This window comes from Heptranchias perlo, chromosome 11, assembly GCF_035084215.1.
Source record: "Heptranchias perlo isolate sHepPer1 chromosome 11, sHepPer1.hap1, whole genome shotgun sequence".
NCBI lineage: Eukaryota > Metazoa > Chordata > Chondrichthyes > Hexanchiformes > Hexanchidae > Heptranchias > Heptranchias perlo.
This window is the reverse complement of record NC_090335.1, coordinates 58,147,036-58,167,169: the sequence shown is the minus strand read 5'-3', so window position 1 is coordinate 58,167,169 and position 20,134 is coordinate 58,147,036. Positions and strand designations below refer to the sequence as shown.

The following is a 20,134-nucleotide window of genomic DNA, read 5'->3' as shown; positions in this document are numbered from 1 at the left end:
AAATTAAGAGTAATTTAAAAGGAGTAAACTTCTTAAAGGGAGTAACTAACGAGTTTAATCTAAGGCATATCATGGCAGCAGAGTTCGCACCAGTGATATGTTCCTCCTGCGCTATGTGGGAAGTCATGGACACTACCGGTGTCCCTGGTGACCATGTGTGCAGGAAGTGTGTCCAGCTGCAGCTACTAGCTAACCGCATTTCGGAGCTGGAGCTGCGGGTGGATTCACTGTGGAGCATCCGCGATGCTGAGATTATCGTGGATAGCACGTTCAGTGAGGTGGTCACACCGCAGGTAAAGATTACGCAGGCAGAAAGGAAATGGGTGACCAAGCAGAGTAAAAGGACTAGGCAGGTAGAGCAGGAGTCCCCTGGGGCCATCTCCCTCTCAAACAGATATTCAGCTTTGGATATTGTTGGGGGAGATGGCTTATCAGGGGAATGCAGCAAGAGCCAAGACCGTGGCACCACAAATGACTCAGCTGCACAGGAGGGGAGGAAAAAGAATGGGAGAGCAATAGTGACAGGGGATTCCATCGTAAGGGGAACAGATAGGCGTTTCTGCGGCCGCAGACGTGACTCCAGGATAGTATGTTGCCTCCCTGGTGCGAGGGTCAAGGATGTCACGGAGCGGCTGCAGGACATTCTGAAGGAGGAGGGTGAACAGCCAGAGGTCGTAGTCCATATCGGTACCAACGACATTGGTAAAAAAAGGGATGAGGTCCTCCAAGCAGAATATAGGGAGTTAGGAAATAAATTAAAAAGCAGGACCTCTAAGGTAGTAATCTCAGGATTACTCTCAGTGCCACTTGCTAGCGAGAGCAGAAATATGAGAATAGACCAGATGAATGCGTGGCTTGAGAGATTGTGTAGGAGGGAGGGTTTAAATTCCTGAGGCATTGGGACCAATTCTGGGAAAGGCGGGACCTGTACAAGCTGGACGGGTTGCACCCATGTCGAACCGGGACCAATATCCTCGCGGGGGCATTTGCTAGTTCAGTTGGGGAGGGTTTAAACTGGTATGGCAGAGGGATGGGAACCAAAGGACAGGTACAGATAGGACAAATTCAGACCAGGAAACGGGAAGTAGAAAAGCAGTCAGTGACGTAGTTAGCGACTCAGAAAGGCAAAAGAAACAAAGGTTAAATAGTGTTCAGCACAGGAATTTGACGGGGTTAAAGGGTATATACTTCAATGCAAGGAGTATTACAAACAAAGCAGATGAGCTAAGGGCACAGATAGACACATGGCAGCATGATATCATTGCTATAACGGAAACCTGGCTTAAAGAGGGGGATAATTGGCAGCTCAATATCCCTGGATATAGAGTTTTCAGGCAGGATAGAGTGGGTGATAAAAAAGGAGGGGGGGGGTAGCATTATTGGTTAAAGAATCAATTACAGTTGTGAGAAGGGATGATATGTTAAATGGATCATCAATCGAGACCATATGGGTTGAGCTAAGAAATAAAAAAGGGGCAGTCACACTACTAGGAGTGTACTATAGACCCCCGAATAGCAAAAGGGAGATAAAGAACAAATATGTAGGCAAATTTCTGAGTGCAAAAATAAGAGGGCAATAATAGTAGGAGACTTCAACTACCCGAACATCAACTGGGATTCAAACAGTGTGAGGGGCACAGAGGGTGCAAAATTCTTGATCGGTGTCCAGGAGAACGTTTTTTAGCCAGTACGTGACAAGCCCAACAAGAGGGGATGCAATTCTAGATTTCGTCCTGGGAAATGAAGATGGGCAAGTGGGTGAAGTGACAATGGGTAACCATATTGAGGATAGTGACCACAATTCAGTTAGTTTTAGCATTATTATGAAAAAGGACAGAGTTAAATCAGGAGTAAATGTTTTAAATTGGGGGATGGCAAATTTCACAGAATTAAGAGGTGATTTGGCAAAAGTGGACTGGACACAACCACTTGAGGAGAATTCAGTGGCAAGCCAGTGAGAGGCACTAAAAAGTGAAATTCTACAGGTACAATGCAGACACGCCCCTCAAAGGAAAAGGGTCGCACTGCCAAATTTAGAGCCCCCTGGTTGTCTAGAAGTATACGGGGCAAGATAAAGCAGAAAAAGAAAGCTTATGACTGTCACAGAAAACTAAATGCTGTAGAAAGCCTAGAGGAGTATAGAAAGTACAGGGATGATGTAAAAAAGGAAATAAGGAAAGCAAAGAGAGGGCATGAAAAGATATTAGCTAGTAAGATTAAAGAAAACCGAAAGATATTTTATCTGTACATTAAGAACAAACGGATAGCTAAGGAAAAGGTGGGACCTATCAGGGATGATAAGGGTAACTTGCGTGTAGAAGCAGAGGATGTGGGTAGGGTTTTAAATGAATATTTTGTCCCCATATTCACAAAGGAAAGGGATGATCTGGACGTAACAGTTAAAGAGGAGAGGTGTAAAATATTGGATAAGGTAAACATAACAAGAGAGGAAGTATTAGAGGGACTGGAATCCTTGAAAGTTGTTAAGTCACCAGGACCGGATGGATTGTTTCCTAGGCTATTGAAGGAAGCCAGGGAGGAAATAGTGGATGCTCTGAGGATCATTTTCCAATCCTCACTAGATACAGGGGAAGTATCGGAGGATTGGAAGGCTGCAAATGTAGTACCGGTGGGCAAACTATTAGAATCAATACTTAGAGATAGGATAAACTGTGACTTGGAAAGGCATGGTTTAATCAGGGATAGTCAGCATGGATTTGTTCAGGGAAGGTCATGCCTTACAAATCTGATTGAATTCTTTGAGGAAGTGACAAGGAGGATTGATGAGGGTAGTGCAGTGGATGTTGTCTACATGGATTTTAGTAAGGCATTTGACAAGGTCCCACATGGCAGACTGGTCAGAAAGGTTAAAGCCCATGGGATACAGGAAAATGTGGTGAATTGGATCCAAAATTGGCTCAGTAACAGGAAACAAAGGGTAAAAGTCGATGGATGTCTTTGTGAGTGGAAATCCGTTTCCAGTGGTGTGCCACAGGGCTCAGTGTTGGGTCCCTTGCTGTTTGTGGTATATATTAATGATTTGGACTTGAATGTAGGGGGCATGATTGGCAAATTTGCAGATGTCACAAAAATTGGCTGTGTAGTTGATAGTGAAGAGGTTAGCTGTAGACTCCAAGAAGATATCAATGGGTTGGTGGAGTGGGCGGAAAAGTGGCAAATGGAGTTCAACCCAGGGAAGTGTGAGGTAATGCACTTAGGGAGGGCAAACAGTAAAAGGGAATACACAGTAAACAGGAATATATTGAGAGGGGTAGAGGAAGTGAGAGACCTTGGAGTGCATGTGCACAGGTCCCTGAAGGTGGCAGCACAGGTAGATAAGGTTGTGAAGAAAGCATATGGAATGCTCTCCGTTATTAGCCGAGGTATAGAATACAAAAGCAGGGATGTAGTGATGGAACTGTATAAAATGCTGGTAAGACCACAGCTGGAATATTGTGCGCAGTTCTGCATTACAGGAAGGACGTAATTGCTCTGGAGAGAATGCAGCAAAGATTTACAAGAATGTTGCCAGGGCTTGAAAATTGCAGCTATGAGGAGAGATTGGATAGGCTGGGGTTGTTTTCCTTGAAGCAGAGGAGGCTGAGGGGAGACTTGATTCAGGTGTACAAAATTATGAGGGGCCTAGATAGAGTAGACAGGAAGTACCTGTTTCCCCTAGCGGAGAGTTCAAGAACTAGAGGACATAGATTTAAGCTGATTGGCGGAAGGATTAGAGGGGACATGAGGAAAAACTTTTTTACCCTGCGGGTGGTGGGTGTATAGAATTCGCTGCCCGAGTTGGTGGTAGAGGCAAGAACCCCCTCAACTCTTTTAAAAAGTACCTGGACCTGCACCTAAAGTGCTGTAAGCTGCAGGGCTACGGACCGGGTGCTGGAAGGCGGGATTAGAACGGGCACCTGGTTGTTTCTCGAGCCGGCGCAGACATGATGGGCCGAATGGCCCCCTTCTGTGCTGTATCTTTTCTATGGTTCTATGGTTCTTTACTGCCTCCTTGCAGTGGACTGCTTCCTTCTTTGGGTCCCTCTGACTATTCCTACTGTTGAAGCCATTCTTATAAAATTGTAGAAAACCTCTGGTGAGACATCTATGAACACAAGCTGACATTCACTGCACTTTGGTAGAAGTTTCAGTACTTACCTACTGCTCCCCCAGTCTCCTTCAATAACTGCTGCATTTTAAAGGCTGATCCTCAAGTTTCCAACCCCACCCTGCCGCAGTTAAGTTCTCTAATGTTACATGGAAGCTAAGCTTCAGTAATGCCAATTGATATTTAAAATTAGCTGATTTTATGCCAGAGTCGTGCTGGAAAGTATCAGCAGGCTCAAGTCCTGCCTTTGCAATGAAACTTCGGAGTAACTGGCTCCCTGGATTTGAGGCCGATGTCATTACATGTGGTATAATATATACATTTAATTTTGTTAAGACTTTTATAAATGACTACTGTAAATCCCTGGCCAATTACTGTATTATTGGAAAAACACAGCATGTGGGTTGAGCTGTAACACCTGATACATGAACTGAACCAGTGTGATTACTGAGATATCAAATTCATTTTAAGTGAAAACAGAAAATGCTGGAAATGTACAACAGGTTAGTCGGTCAGCATTTGAAAGAGAAAGAGAAGTTAAAGTTTAAAGAGGGGCCTTTCGCTGGGAGCTTGTGAGAAGAATCACACCAAAAACATTTACCTATCTTTCTCTTTCAGATGCTGACCAATGTGCTATGCATTTCCAGCCTTTTCTTTTATTTCAAATCTCCAACAATAAATGTTTTTCTTTTCATCGCACTAATCACTTCCAGCTAGCCTTAAGTCATTTTATGCTCTGCTCCGATTTGCAGATTGAACATGCTGCATCCAATTTAGGTCATCAGCAGTAAATGACAGCTTTAATTGCAATAATCAAGAGACTACACTATGGCAACAGGTAAACATTAGAAGATAAGAAAGATTAGCTTCCTGCGATTGTATGGGTGCCTATGTTAAAAATAAATTTTACCTCTAATTACAATGAGGAAATTACAAAAAATACAAAAAAGGTGAAATTTTCCTACCTCAAAATTTATCTCAGTTATTCATATTTTAAAATATTTGTTTTATTCTACCTTCCACGAGGTATCCAGCTGAAATCTAGACTCCATGCTTCAATTAACTTAACAGCACATCAACTGCAAACTCTCTGAAGCCAGATTATGATTTGAAGGCTCATTCTTGTCTACCATAAATTCAAAGTTGGTTTCTCATTCTTTCAGTGATTTGTAATTACACCCATAAGATCGTGCACATTTCCTCATAGAATCATAGAATCATAGAAGTTACAACATGGAAACAGGCCCTTCGGCCCAACATGTCCATGTCGCCCAGTTTATACCACGAAGCTAGTCCCAATTGCCTGCACTTGGCCCATATCCCTCTATACCCATCTTCCCCATGTAACTGTCCAAATGCTTTTTAAAAGACAAAATTGTACCCGCCTCTACTACTGCCTCTGGCAGCTCGTTCCAGACACTCACCACCCTTTGAGTGAAAAAATTGCCCCTCTGGGCCCTTTTGTATCTCTCCCCTCTCACCTTAAATCTATGTCCCATCGTTATAGACTCCCCTACCTTTGGGAAAAGATTTTGACTATCTACCTTATCTATGCCCCTCATTATTTTATAGACTTCTATAAGATCACCCCTAAACCTCCTACTCTCCAGGGAAAAAAGTCCCAGTCTATCTAACCTCTCCCTATAAGTCCTGGTAGCATCCTAGTAAATCTTTTCTGCACTCTTTCTGGTTTAATAATATCCTTTCTATAATAAGGTGACCAGAACTGTAGTACACAATATTCCAAGTGTGGCCTTACTAATGTCTTGTACAACTTCAACAAGACATCCCAACTCTTGTATTCAATGTTCTGACCAATGAAACCAAGCATGCTGAATGCCTTCTTCACCACCCTATCCACCTGTGACTCCACTTTCAAGGAACTATGAACCTGTACTCCTAGATCTCTTTGTTCTATAACTCTCCCCAATGCCCTACCATTAACGGAGTAGGTCCTGGCCCGTTATTTCCCCATTACTGGCACTGGTCAATCTACTGTCAGTTGGCAGTTATGAATTCAATAGGTAGAAGAGCCACACTGGAACTCGACTAGAACTGCACATATATGGAAAATGTGTCTTATTTACACAACTCTGTTTGCAAGGTGCATTCTTTGAGAAGCACAGCATATATATATATATGAATCAAGATGGTCCAACCGCCCTGCTGCTGTGAAACTTCAAATGGTGTTAACAGTCGAAAGATACTTAACAGTTATTGTTGTCTAACAATCTTATGGTTCTGAATCTTTGGAATTCTCTACCCTAGAGGGCTGTTGATGCTGAGTCATTGAATATATTCAAGGCTGAGATAGATATATTTTTGGACTCTAGGGGAATAAAGGGAAGGAAAGTGGAGTTGAGGTCGAAGATCAGCCATGATCTGATTGAATGGTGGAGCAAGCTCGAGGGGCCGTATGGCCTACTCCTGTTCCTATTTCTTATGTTCTTACCATTTTAAGTAAAATACATTGTAAAAATATTAAGCGCATTCTAACTCCCATGATGGTTCGGTGGGTACAGCCTGATGTAAAGAAAAAAAGACTTGCATTTATATAGCATCTTTCACAACCTCAGGACGTCGCAAAGCACTTTACAGTCAATTAATTACTTTTGAAGTGTAGTCACTGATGTAATGTAGGGAATTGGAGCAGCTAATTTTTGCACAGCAAGATCCCACAAACAGCAATGAGATAATAACCAGACAATCTGTTTTAATGATGTTGGTTGAGGGATAAATATTGGCTAGGACACTGGGAGGACCCCCTGCTCTTCTTCGAATAGTGCCATGGGATCTTTTACATCTCCTGAGGGGCCTTGGTTTAACATCTCATCCGAAAGATGGCACCCCTGACAATGCAGCACTCCCTCAGTACTGCATTGAAGTATCAGTCTAGATGATGAGCTCAAATCTCTGGAGTGAGACCTTCTGACTCAGAGGCAAGAGTGCTACCACTGAGCCAAGGCTGACACGTATGTATTACTGAGCCAAATGGTTAAGGAAATCCCACGTTCAATCTGTAATCTGTGCTGAGTTAGGTGATTTCAGCCAGGATAGTAATAGGGCCTGTACAAATGGCCTCAGCACTCTGAGCTCAGAAAAAAAAATCACCAAAATTCTGGTTCCTCATGGCTATCCAGTCACCTCTGCTAAAAAAAAACGTGTGGAGGCCCCACACAGTTGGATAGTATGCTGCTTTTCACAGTTTTAGCTCACATATGATGACGCTTACTTGAATGGCATGCTAGAAGGGTGTCAGCACCTACGAAACCATCTCTCAACATGAATCAAAGTGTTCGAGAGAAGGGGAGTGAACATGACTTCAGTTTTGAAAACCTGTGACTAGATTTTACTTCACTATAACTACCACTGTACACCTCTTAGCAAATATGCAGATTATTTAAATTCCTTCATTAACATTGATGCAGAGTTTATATGCCACTGCATAGTATATGTAAACATAAAGAATTAACACTAATGTAGCAGTTATTGTTCTGCTACATTCTAATTTTATTTATTTTCAAAAGTGCTGATCCACCAATAACATCGCAGAACTGTAGAAATAATGTCACATTGCCCACCTTTTTAGATTTTATTTCCTTTTAATTTAGTGGCATTATAGTACTCAATCCTGAGAGTTTCTCTGGCACACTCAATTCCTGAAACAACCAAAAGAAAACCTCTGCCATGTTGCCAGCTGCAAAAACCCCTTTTGCAGCACAACAATCTCAAATGTTGTTTTGTCCAATTTTATTATTTTGGTGTAAAGTTTTTTTTTCCTTTTTATTTTGCATTACACCCCTCTCCAATCTTCTTACCTTGCCTCTTTTCTCATGAAAAAAATGAGTTATGCTGGGTTACAGTTCCACAGGCACAGGGAGTCCTCCAGTACCATGCCAAATGATGAGCCTACACAGCTGAATCTGGCGAAGTCGTCACCTGATGTTCAAACAAGCACTTTCTACCAGGGGTCAATGGAAATCATTCTGTTTGATTTTTCCACTTTCAAGCCCAGACACACTGAGGCAAATAACAGAATCTCCACCTGCTACCCTGGCTCACGGTAGAGTTGGGCAATGAATCTAGAAAATTCCAGTACCACAAAACATAGCGCATTCTCCTACTGAGCCACTGGGCGAGCCTCTTGCAGTAAAGTTTCTAAAAGCATATCAAGTAAGAGGAACAGCAAGGGTTCAAAAGACAGGAGTGTTGTGCTTTATATAAGACATCGTTCTTAAAAGAAAGCCATTTAACAATATAAATAACAATGTAATCAAACAGGAGCCAGACATCTGCATGCAGTCTACCTTCATCTAAGTGATCTTTTTCGCAAGTCACATTGAGTAGCCCCAGCTCTATTGCCAAACTGAGTTAAGTCCTTATCCTAAAGCATGCTCAATACAGGGTTATTAAAACACAGGCGCATAATATTCAGTAACATCACTATCATCTACAAGTACACTTCTATCCATCAGGAGTATGCTACTTACATCAGTTTTTTAAAAAAAGAAAAAGGTATCCCATTGCACGTTTTGGGCTTAGAAACACATAAGCATGAAACAAGCACAATTAGATTTTGTTGACTTACCTATCAATGCAAAGCTAGCTTTCACAATTCCCTCAATGATGTCTAATCGCCGATGCCCTGAGATTGATGCTAGATAACATACACTCTTATTCTTTCTGCAGAGGTACCGCATAGGGTATTTCACTGACCACCACAGGCCAAATAGCAAGAAAAAGCTTCCAGGGAGTGCATGTCCTTTGAAATTACCCATGGTTTTTCAGTTGTGCTGAACATCTGTAAAATAAATGAGGAAGCACAATCAATGAAAAAGAAATGCTTAAAGAACACAAACCTATTCCCACACATACAATCCCCCCAGTGCCTGTAGATGGCTCTCAGCTATTAAATAGACTTAAAAGCATTAAAAATAAACAGCTTTAAATATATTTTTTTTAAATCAGCCTCGAATTCCTTTTATACGTGAGATACAGTAAAGTTTGTACTTGTTTACCTTTAAAGCTATCCATGTAGTTAACTGACAGCTTAAAAATATCATAATTTACTAGAATCCCAATAAATTTATATTCTTCTTTGATAGTTGCAATGCAGCCAGATTGACTTGCTTATAATGTAACATCATTATCATCTACAAGTACATTTTTACATAGTATTCCATTGTACAGCAGGACAATGTTAGGTCTCTGCCCACACCTCACTCCCAATGCTACTGAAACAGATAGTGGGGGGTGAGATATGCCCCTTGTCATCTCTAGACTCTATTTTTCCAACACCTTCTTTGCCGGTTTGCACTCTACATAAACTCCTACTTAACAGAACTCTGCCACCCGCAATCTATCCTGCACAAAGGCCTGCTCACCCATCATCTCTGTTCTTGCCAACTTCCATTGACTCCCCACCCCTCAGCACATCTAGTTCGAAATCCTTGTCGACAAATCCCTCCATGATCTTGTGCCACTCTATCCCTGGCACCTCCTCCAGGCCTATCTCCCTCTCACACTCTCTTCCAAATGCAGTCTACCATTCTTTCCCTTTCCTTCCACTCGACCACTGATGACAGAGCCATATTTGCCTTCTAGAATGGAATTTTCTCTCTAAATCCCTCCACCTTGCTACATCTTTCCCCACCTTTAAAAGCCTCCTTAAAACCTACCAATTTCACAACACATTTGACTACCTCTTCTAATCTCCCTGTGCTCCTACTCAGATCTGACCCACCCAGCTTTGAAGCATCTGGGGACACTTTGCTATTTAAAATGTGCTATGTTAATGGAAGTTGTTGAGAATATATCAGTATGGTGCTGGTTCCCACCCATAATTCCCTGTATGCGACTTCTCAATTTCAGCCGTAGGGGGCTGGTGCTGAGTGAAGTCTAAACGCTCTGTCAGAGAAGTAAAAAATTGAAAGGGTATTTCACTCAACGGGCTTGTGCTTGTTATAGCTACAGAATTGCATTGGCAGAGTCCTGGAAGCTGGGGACAGTGCCTGGCATGAAGCCAAAGAGGAATATTTTTTTTAAAAAAGGGAAACAAAATATAAATACAAAATTGAACTCCCTTATTTCTTTTAGCAACAAGAATTGATTTTGAGATTCCACAGTGCACCCAGTCCTTCTACTGTATATATTTTCCTCCTTCTTTTCCCCTCATGTTCCATTGGTGGTACTCCTATATAAACAGAGCTCAGTAAGAAAGAAACATGTAATCGAGGGAACTGCTGAGATATTTTGACCCAAGTAAATATTGCAGCATTTATAACTTCCTGCTCATTTATAAATTTTCTGGTGTTACCTCTAACCATCACATGCCTTCTTTGGCTAGGGCTACAGATGACTTCACGACCTTTACGAACACTACACAGAGTTTATCATCAGTCTTTTTGTCTGACTCACTGGTTTTCCTTGGTCTACGTCACTCTTTTCTCTGTCCCAGTATCCTGGCTTGGTAGCAAACAACCTGGGCTTTGCAGTATGGTTATATCCTCCACTGGCAGCACGTGTGTAGAATCATTTCAAAATGGTCACGATTATCTTTAAACATATGACTCTTAAGTATATCTTTGTGAATCTTACTGACAATTTTAGAAGTGGCAGAGCGAAAGCTTGTTGGTTAGGAGGGTAGAGCCCTGTAAATATGGACGGACTGGAATTTTTAAATGAATAAAATACAAAATGTGCGTCTTTGAGGGATACTAAGAACATTGGTTAACTTGTTTAGGACTTTCGTTAGACCACACTTGGAGTACTGTGAACAGTTCCGGTCTCCATATTATAAAAAGGATATAGAGGCACTGGAGACGGTGCAAAAAAGATTCACTAGGATGATACCAGAACTGAGAGGTTATAACTATCAGGAAAGATTGAACAGGCTGGGGCTCTTTTCCCGAGAAAGGAGAAGGCTGAGGGTGACCAGACAGAGGTCTTCAAGATTATGAAAGGGTTTGATAGGGTGGACATAGAGAAAATGTTTCCACTTGCGGGGGACTCCAGAACTAACGGCCATTAATATAAAATAGTTATTAATAAATCCAATAGGGAATTCAGGAGAAACTTCTGTGCCCAGAGAGTAGTTAGAATGTGGAACTAGCTACCATAGGGAGTAGTTGAGGTGACTCGCATAGATGCATTTAAGGGGAAGCTAGATAAACACATGAGGGAGAAAGGAATAGAAGAATATGTTGATGGGGTTAGATGAAGAAGGATGGGAGAAGGCTCGTGTGGAGCATAAACACTGGCATGGACCTGTTGGGCCAAATGGCCTGTTTCTGTGCTGTATATCCATGTAATTCTATGTAACAAATAGTAAATTAAAATTTCCAAATGCTCTAAATCCCAACACATCAACTAAATAAACATGCTCTGTTCATGGTATTCCATATTATGAGATTATTAAATCCTTGTTCTGAATATCGACAGCTGGACAAATGCTTTTCAATGTATTCTTCAGTGTAATTAGTTATTTTCAGCTCTACTCAGGGTGGTTTGGAAAAATTGGCACACTAATTAGAATTGAAAAGCTGTGAGATCAAAAACAGCACATCCACTACAGCATACACCCATGCTGACTAGTAAAGCGCTCCTGTATTTGATCATCAGAAATAGTGAAAGCTGAAGAGTAATCTGAAACAACTAGTATCCTTAACTGTTCACTGAAGTGGCTCAATAAAACAGATTGCATTTCATGTCATCTGTGCAATTTTTAAGTACCAAAGGCCCTTTTTCTCCTTTGCTGATTTCCAAATGTGTGTAAGTTTTCAATTTCTTAAAACTAACAAATATTATTTTTTGGAACTTTCCGATGCTGAATTTGAGGAACATCTTTTTTCCCCACCCATCTCTTCCCTCTTATGTTGGTTTGTCTCCAATCATTTATGTACTAATTGGGGTAGAAGGGCATGCCTGGAAAGAAACCGAGGAAGATAATTTGAGGGCATAGTTCACCATAACTGCCACAGGCAGTGCAAGTTCCATGGTGCATTTCAGGTGTAGGTATCCTTGCAGAAAATGGCACAGCTCTAGATCTGGTTCCCTGCTGACCCACAGCTTTATTGAGCCAGTTCCACATGATCATTGCCAGGTAGCTATGCCTCTGCCTGTAAATGTGGATAGTAGGGCATCAGCACGTGGGTGTAGTCTACGCCCATGCAGCCTGACCTCCCTCCACTTTTCCTTCCAATAAATCCCCTGGACCTGATGGCCTACATCACAGGGTTCTAAGAGAGGTGGCTGCAGAGATAGTGGATGCATTGGTTATGATCTTCCAAAATTCTCTAGATTCTAGGACGATCCCAGCGGATTGGAAAGTAGCAAATGTAACCCCGCTATTCAAGAAAGGAGGGAGAGAGAAAACGGAGAACTACAGGCCAGTTAGCCTGACATCAATAGTCTGGAAAATGCTGAAATCCATTATTAAGGAGGTGGTAAGAGGGCACTTAGAAAATCACAATATGATTAGGCAGAGTCAACATGGTTTTATGAAAGGGAAAGCGTGTTTGACAAATTTATTAGAGTTTTTTGAGGATGTAACTAGCAGGGTAGATAAAGGGGAACCAGTGGATGTAGTATATTTGGATTTTCAAAAAGCATTCGATAAGGTGCCACATAACAGGTTGAATGTAAGATAAGGGCTCATGGGGTTGGGGGTATTATATTAACATGGATAGAGGATTGGTTAACGGACAGAAAACAAAGAGTAGGGGTAAACGGGTCATTTTCAGGTTGGCAGGCTGTAACTAGTGGGGTGCCGCAAGGATCAGTGCTTGGGCCTCAGCTATTTACAATCTATACATTACATTCGGTCCCTTAGATGAAGGGACCGAATGTAATGTATCCAAATATGCTAACGATACATAGCTAGGTGGGAAAAGTAAGCTGTGAGGAGAACAAGAAGAGTCTGCAAAGGGATATAGACAGGTTAAGTGAGTGGGCAAGGTGGCAGATGGAGTATAATGTGGAAAATGTGAGGTTATTCACTTTGGTAGGAAGAATACAAAAACAGAATATTTTTTAAACGGTGAGAAACTATTAAATATTGGTGTTCAGAGAGATTTGGGTGTCCTCATATAAGAAACACAAAAAGTTAGCATGCAGGTACAGCAAGCAATAAGGAAGGCAAATGGCATGTTAGCCTTTATTGCAAGGGGGTTGGAGTACAAGAATAAGGAAGTCTTACTACGATTGTACAGGGCTTTGGTGAGACCTCACCTGGAGTACTGTGTGCAGTTTTGGTCTTCTTATCTAAGGAAGGATATGCTTGCCTTAGAGGCGGTGCAATGAAGGTTCACTAGATTCCTGGGATGAGAGGGTTGTCCTTTGAGGAGAGATTGAGTCGAATGGGCCTATACTCTCTGGAGTTTAGAAGAATGAGAGGTGATCTTATTGAAACATACAAGATGCTGTAAGATTCTCAAAATTCACAGATCCCCCAAAAACTCAGAGAAAAACCCTAAAGAAATTCACCTTTTCCCTGAGTATGGAAAAACTTTGGCCCCTGACTAAAATCCTAAGATGGAAGGATAGGTGAGAGGTCACCAGATGAATCCACAACCCACAGTGGAAGGTGGGAGAATTAATGCTTCAGACATGTCTCTGTTTTAATGCAAAACCGACAGCAGGGGGTCGACAATCACTCCCATTGAAAGAGGCAACTGCTCCAGACATGGTGGGGCCATACCTTTGTTTTAAAGCAAAACCATTAACACCTAGGACGTTGGATACAAAAGGAAGCCTGTATACCAGGTGATCAACAAATCGGAATTAAAACAATGACCCATCGGGAGAAGCAATGGCAACATGATGAGGGACCATCAAAAAGCCATCAAAGATTCTTAAGGACTTTGTAAGAACTGTTTAAAAAAAACACTTCATGTCTGTTTAAAGTGTCGAAGACCAATTGTAAGAGAGGCATCCATAAGTGGAAACTCAAAACCTCTCTCTCTCTCTCTCTTTCTCTCTTTCTCTCTGGCTTGCTGGCTCTGGTGGGCTGCTTGTCTTGGTTCTGCCTGTGTCTGGAAAGAAGGGCAGTTTCCAAAAAACAACAAGGCGAGGGGAAGGCAGTTTGACAGGGAAGGTCAGCAGCTCTAGAAGCAGGCCGACACACAAGAAGAAACCAGAGCAACAGCCCCAGTGACCATCAGACACCTCGCGGCAACAAGGGCCTTATGAAACAACCAACCGAATATTACCACCAACCAACTGGGTAATATTGAGCCACCGCAACCAAAGAAAACCAACTCAGGAGAAAACCGAAGATCCGCAAAGTTTCCACTCTACAATCTATTTCTGACTTACCTCTGGGTGAATTACTGTCAAGGTTTTGTTTGGTGAGCATTATCTCTGGCCCTTTAGAGTCCAACCTAGCTAGTACAGTGGAATTGGGAGGGGTGAGGTATCTTTCTACTGTAATTTCCCTCGCGTGTACTGAAGTGTTCCCCATTTTATTAGAGTGTTAAGATTGTTGTGTTGTATTTCCTCTCTCGAATAAAGGTCAAAGTTTCTTGCACCAAAACCAGTTGTCTGCTGCACTTTGTCACAACCCCCAAATAAGTCCAAGGTCTAGAACCCAGGGAGTGGGAGCGATTCGGACCGCTCAGAAGTCAGAGGCGAAGCTGACATACACCGCCACCCCCTACAATGCTGAGGGGGCTTGACAGGATAGATGCTGAGAGGTTGTTTCCCATGGCTGGAGAGTCTAGAACTAGGGGGCATAATCTCAGGATAAGGGGTCGGCCATTTAAGACAGATGAAGAGGAATTTCTTCCTCACAGCAGGTTGTAAATCTTTGGAATTCTCTACTCCAGAGGGCTGTGGATGCTGAGTCATTGAGTATATTCAAAGCTGAGATAGACAGATTTTTGGACTCTAGGGGAAATCAAGGGATATGGGGATCGGGCAGGAAAGTGGAGTTGAGGTTGAAGATCAGCCATGATCTTACTGAAGGGCGGAGCAGGCTCAAGGGGCCGTATGATCTACTCCTGCTCCTATTTCTTATGTTCTTATGTCCTCTTTATCTTCCAAAGAATTCCCACAGGGAAAACCATTATTGGGATGTAACAAAAAAATTGCAATACCAGAACACTTGGCATAAAGCCTCCTGAACTCTTTTGGAAACAGGAAAGAAACAAGAAAAAGGGTCTAGAAATAGTCTCGATATTCTGCTACAAATCTAACTACTGGGCTCTTTATATCTGCTTCCATAAACAGCGCAGTTCCTTGCAGCCCTGAACACCCATTTCATATGGTTGGGTAGATGACTGAGCGTTATACCAGGATAAGCACCAGGATAAGGAAATTGCATGGACATCTGAATAATGTCATGGGAATAATTTGAATATAAAAGCTGCAAACTGGTGGCACTTCTGGTGCCAGTACAAAACCCAACTGCAAAACTGGACAGGGTGCTAAATGGTCGAGTTCCTCCCATTTTTCCGGTTGGTTACATACTAATTATTGGGTGTAACCGGTTGGAAAAATCTCCTCTTAAATCCACACTTCAAACACCTGGATTCTGTTCTTTAATTTGCAAAGTCAATTTTCTATATTCCTCCTTCTGGCGGCACCTCCAGGCACAACCTACATCTTCATTAGTCAGTGTTAGGTGGAATTACTTGCATTATAGTCCTTCTAAATAACTGTCAGCTCAATCATCAAACTCTTCACATACCAGTTTTTTATTTTACATTTATCTTACAATCACCATTTTGTCTAATCCCAGGTCTGTAAATCTACTTACTTGTTTTACCCTGACCTGTGTTGATGTGTTGTCTGCCAACTATTATTATCTTCATCATTTTAGTATTCAATTTTAATTTCAATTTCTTTCCTTCTTGACTAGAGATTTTTAAATACCTTCCATATTCCTGTCCAACAGATACCTGTGTACCAATGGTTCCTACTATAACCCAAACACTACTTTTTAATTGATAGCCAATCTTCTCATCCCACCTTCTGTGTATCAAAGAGGCAAAGTAAACAGACAGAGCCCTATCAACAGACAGAGCCCTATCTATCTCCTTAATTCATCCTGAACCATTCTGACATGTTTCTATTGTAAAGCCCTGTGGATCCTTAGTGTATGTATAGTGCGTATGTAGCTGTATAAATAGTAAAGATGTTACTGAAATAGCCAGGCATGCAGCCAAATCTCACTGAAAGGTAACTGGTATAGATGCTGTATAGCTATATCACAGTGGAAGGGTTAGTGATATAGTTCGGTATATAGCTATATACCACAAACGATATAGCTGGGTTTATAACCACATCCCACCAAAAGGATTACTGATGCCATCAAAAATGTAAGCTGAATGTATTACATTGAAAAATTTAAAGCCTTTTAAAAATGTTCATACTTTGTAGGTAACTAAATTATAATAAAATAACTTTCAAAAGGGAATTGGATAAATACTTGAAGGAGAGAAAATTGCAGAGCTATGAAGAAAGAACAGGCGAGCGGGACTAATTGGATCGCTCTTTCAAACAGCCAGCACAGACACCATGGGCCAAATAGCCTCCTTCTGTGCTGTAAGATTCTATAAGACTGTTTAGTCTTAATTGCCTTTCCACAGCCTCGTGGAGACTTTAGATTTCAGGTCTGATCATTATAGATCTGCTTTTCTGATATCAGCAATGGGTCAGTGAGCTCCATAAAATTGGCACTTCTTAAATAGCCAAGTGTCCTCGATGCCAAACTTGAGCCAGAGATTTTAAAATTCAGTAACACCTGGATATTGTTGGATACCTACTTGCCTGAAGTTAGATTTTAAAATCAGATTCATAGCTCCTTGAAAGTGGAGTCACAGGTGGATAGGGTAGTGAAGAAGGCATTCAGCATGCTTGGTTTCATTGGTCAGAACATTGAATGCAGGAGTTGGGATGTCTTGTTGAAGTTGTACAGGGCATTGGTGAGGCCACACTTGGAGTACTGTGTACAGTTCTGGTCACCCTATTATAGAAAGGATATTATTAAACTAGAAAGAGTGCAGAAAAGATTTACTAGGATGCTACCGGGACTTGATGGTTTGACTTACAGGGAGAGGTTAGACAGACTGGGACTTTTTTCCCTGGAGAGCAGGAGGTTAAGGGGTGATCTTATCGAAGTCTATAAAATAATGAGGGGCATAGATAAGGTCGATAGTCAAAATCTTTTCCCAAAGGTAGGGGAGTCTATAACGAGGGGGCATAGATTTAAGGTGAGAGGGGAGAGATACAAAAGGGTCCAGAGGGGCAATTTTTTCACTCAAAGGGTGGTGAGTGTCTGGAACGAGCTGCCAGAGGCAGTAGTAGAGGCGGGTACAATTTTGTCTTTTAAAAAGCATTTGGACAGTTACATGGGGAAGATGGGTATAGAGGGATATGGGCCAAGTGCAGGCAATTGGGACTAGCTTCGTGGTATAAACTGGGCGACATGGACATGTTGGGCCGAAGGGCCTGTTTCCATGTTGTAACTTCTATGATTCTATGATTCTATAAGTGGCAGTATGCATCCATTTACAAATTTTTAAAATTAAATTAAAACAACATGAATGAATGAAGATTGCCAGATAGTTGACTTTTAACTTACAATAGTCTTAAGAAACTCTGGTAAACTCACATCCTACTTTAACACTTAGCGAGACACGTAATACTCTTTGGTAAAACGTACACTACCTCACTGTACACCGCGCATTATACAGAACAGGCTTCTGCTACAGGATTTCCCACTATGAAATAAACCAACCCATACCAAATAACTTTTTACTAAACATGAGAATCAAAGGAATGTCATGCCTTTAATCAGTTCTCCTACTTCTGTTTCTATAACATTAACATGATTCACTTTAAAAAAGAAAAAATGTGGAGTCCTGATGGACTATGCACACAGATGATTTGGCAGCTAATGAGAGCGTCTCACCTGGTTACTCTATGAACAGAGTAGCAATTTATTAATCATCTACTACAGTGGCATATGTAAACTGCCAGAACTGTGCAGACTACAGCTAGTATGTCCGATGCAGAAACAATTAAACTTGACACGCAGCTGTAAGATGGAGGATGCCTATCTATTACCAACAATAACCTTTGATTAAACTACAGGATTATAAAAATCACATATATTAAAGAATGCTATTTATTTAATCTATTAGTTTTTAAAATATACACATGGAGCTCTTGGACTATCTGGAGGGGGAAAACAACAACCACTAGGCTTTAAAGTTTGTGAAATATTACCATACAAAGCTAAATGCATGTATGCCAAGAATAGTCATAATCAAGTCTTTCTCTCCTTTTCTACATTTATGCCCTACAAAAATAACATTTTATAAATGATGTGTTTATAAAATGGGTAAGTAGCCAAAGGGAAAAAAGATGCAGAACACAGTAGTCATGAAGGAAATATCCATAATGTATAACTGAAGTTAAGTCTTAAAAGTTCCTTCTTTCCTGAAGGCTGCGACTTGTGTTGGTATTTGGGTCCATAGGTGCCAACAGCCCTCCAGTACCTCATTACAGTCTTGACGTTTAAATGTAAATAGCAATCATCTGTTCAATATTTAGTAATAGCTGGGGCGGGGGGAAGGGGAGGGTGGTGGTGGCGGGCGGGGAGATGACACAACCATGTCTGATACTGTTTTCACCCGACTTGCGCATACAGACACTCTCCATCGGGGCTACTGGATGTCTATCAAGAATGCTGGCCATTTTCTCCCCTCCCTAGCATGGAGGCACTGAGGCCAATTGCAGTAGACCGCTCCTTCCCTGAACAAGATCGTAAATCAGCACAGTGGGAATCGAACTGGGGTCCTTCCTTCAGCTCCCACGTAGTGCATTACCTCAATGAATCATTGAAAGCAAAGGATTTAAATCCTAGAAATTACTGTTTGTGATATTAGCATACCAATGTTTAATGCATTTGTGTGACGTTCCTCTGCCACTATTTTAAAAGGAGACACTAATTTGTTTATTTTATGTGGGTTCACCATTCGGTTAAAATAGCAGACAGGCGAACACAAATGTTATACAAACATATCAAGCATTCATAATATCACAGTCATTTCTAGGTTTCATTAATGATATATGTAAGCTGGATGTATTATGTTGAAAAAGTGAAAGCCTTTTAAAAATGTTCCTACGTTGTAGGCAAGTATATTGTAATATAATATAGTAACTTTCAAAAGACTCTTGCGTACAGTATGTTTAGTTTTATAATATAGTTTTTGTATAACACCATTAAAGAAAAAGTTATGAAATATTCTTTAAAAGTTATTTTTAACAAAATATAAAAAGTTCTCCAGCCCCAAAGGAGCTAACAACATAAGCAATAACTGCATTGTACTTAGCAAGGCCTGGGGGAAGCACTGTGAGGAAGTAGTTGTATGATTAGGTAAGAGCGAGGGAGACGTGAGGCAGTAGCTGCTGTCAATGGCCAACAAGTGACCTTTGTTTCTGTTTGAGTAACTCACTTAGTTTGTGCCACATCACCTGGAAACAACATCTTTAACATAAAAATAGGCACACAAAGCCCATTATGCCTCTGGTAATGCAAAGAGCACACTCAGGAGGCACCATGGCTACCCAGACTGAAAATAAAATACTGGATTAATATTCATAATGTACAATTAGAAGCTGCATTTACAACAGGCGCATAAATTAGTATATATGAATATCACCTTTTGTGATTGCTCAGAGATTCAAGCATTTGTCATCCAGATCCCACATCCACATCCACATTAGCAATAGTGAGAAAATAAAGAAGGGCTCAGAGATTTTAGAAATCGAGAAGGGGAAATGCGAAGAGTCCAGGGACGTCGACCCTGGATAATCATGATGTCGAGATCTTATTTAAATCAAAGTTCCCGGAGTCCTGCCTGACACCAAGCCAGATTCATTACTTAGCTGGAGAGTGGGAGCGAGAATTTGGTGACAGTAGGCCGCAGCCAAGCACCCGTGGAAACAGTCCCCCGCAGTCAGTGGGAGAACGGGTCTGGAGGTGATCCGGGGTGGGGTGGGTTGGGGGGTTTCAGGGCG

General features: G+C 41.5%; 1 protein-coding gene across 1 annotated transcript in view; it reads right to left on the bottom strand.

The window, feature by feature from the left end:
- LOC137327397 (transmembrane protein 45B-like) overlaps positions 1 to 20,134 on the bottom strand; it is a 75,106-nt gene that overhangs the window by 23,067 nt on the left and 31,905 nt on the right. Inside the window, exon 2 of the mRNA XM_067993140.1 lies at positions 8,697 to 8,909. Within this exon, the coding sequence (XP_067849241.1) occupies positions 8,697 to 8,886 (190 nt within the window). The 5' untranslated portion in view covers positions 8,887 to 8,909. The remainder of the gene's footprint in view (positions 1 to 8,696; positions 8,910 to 20,134) is intronic.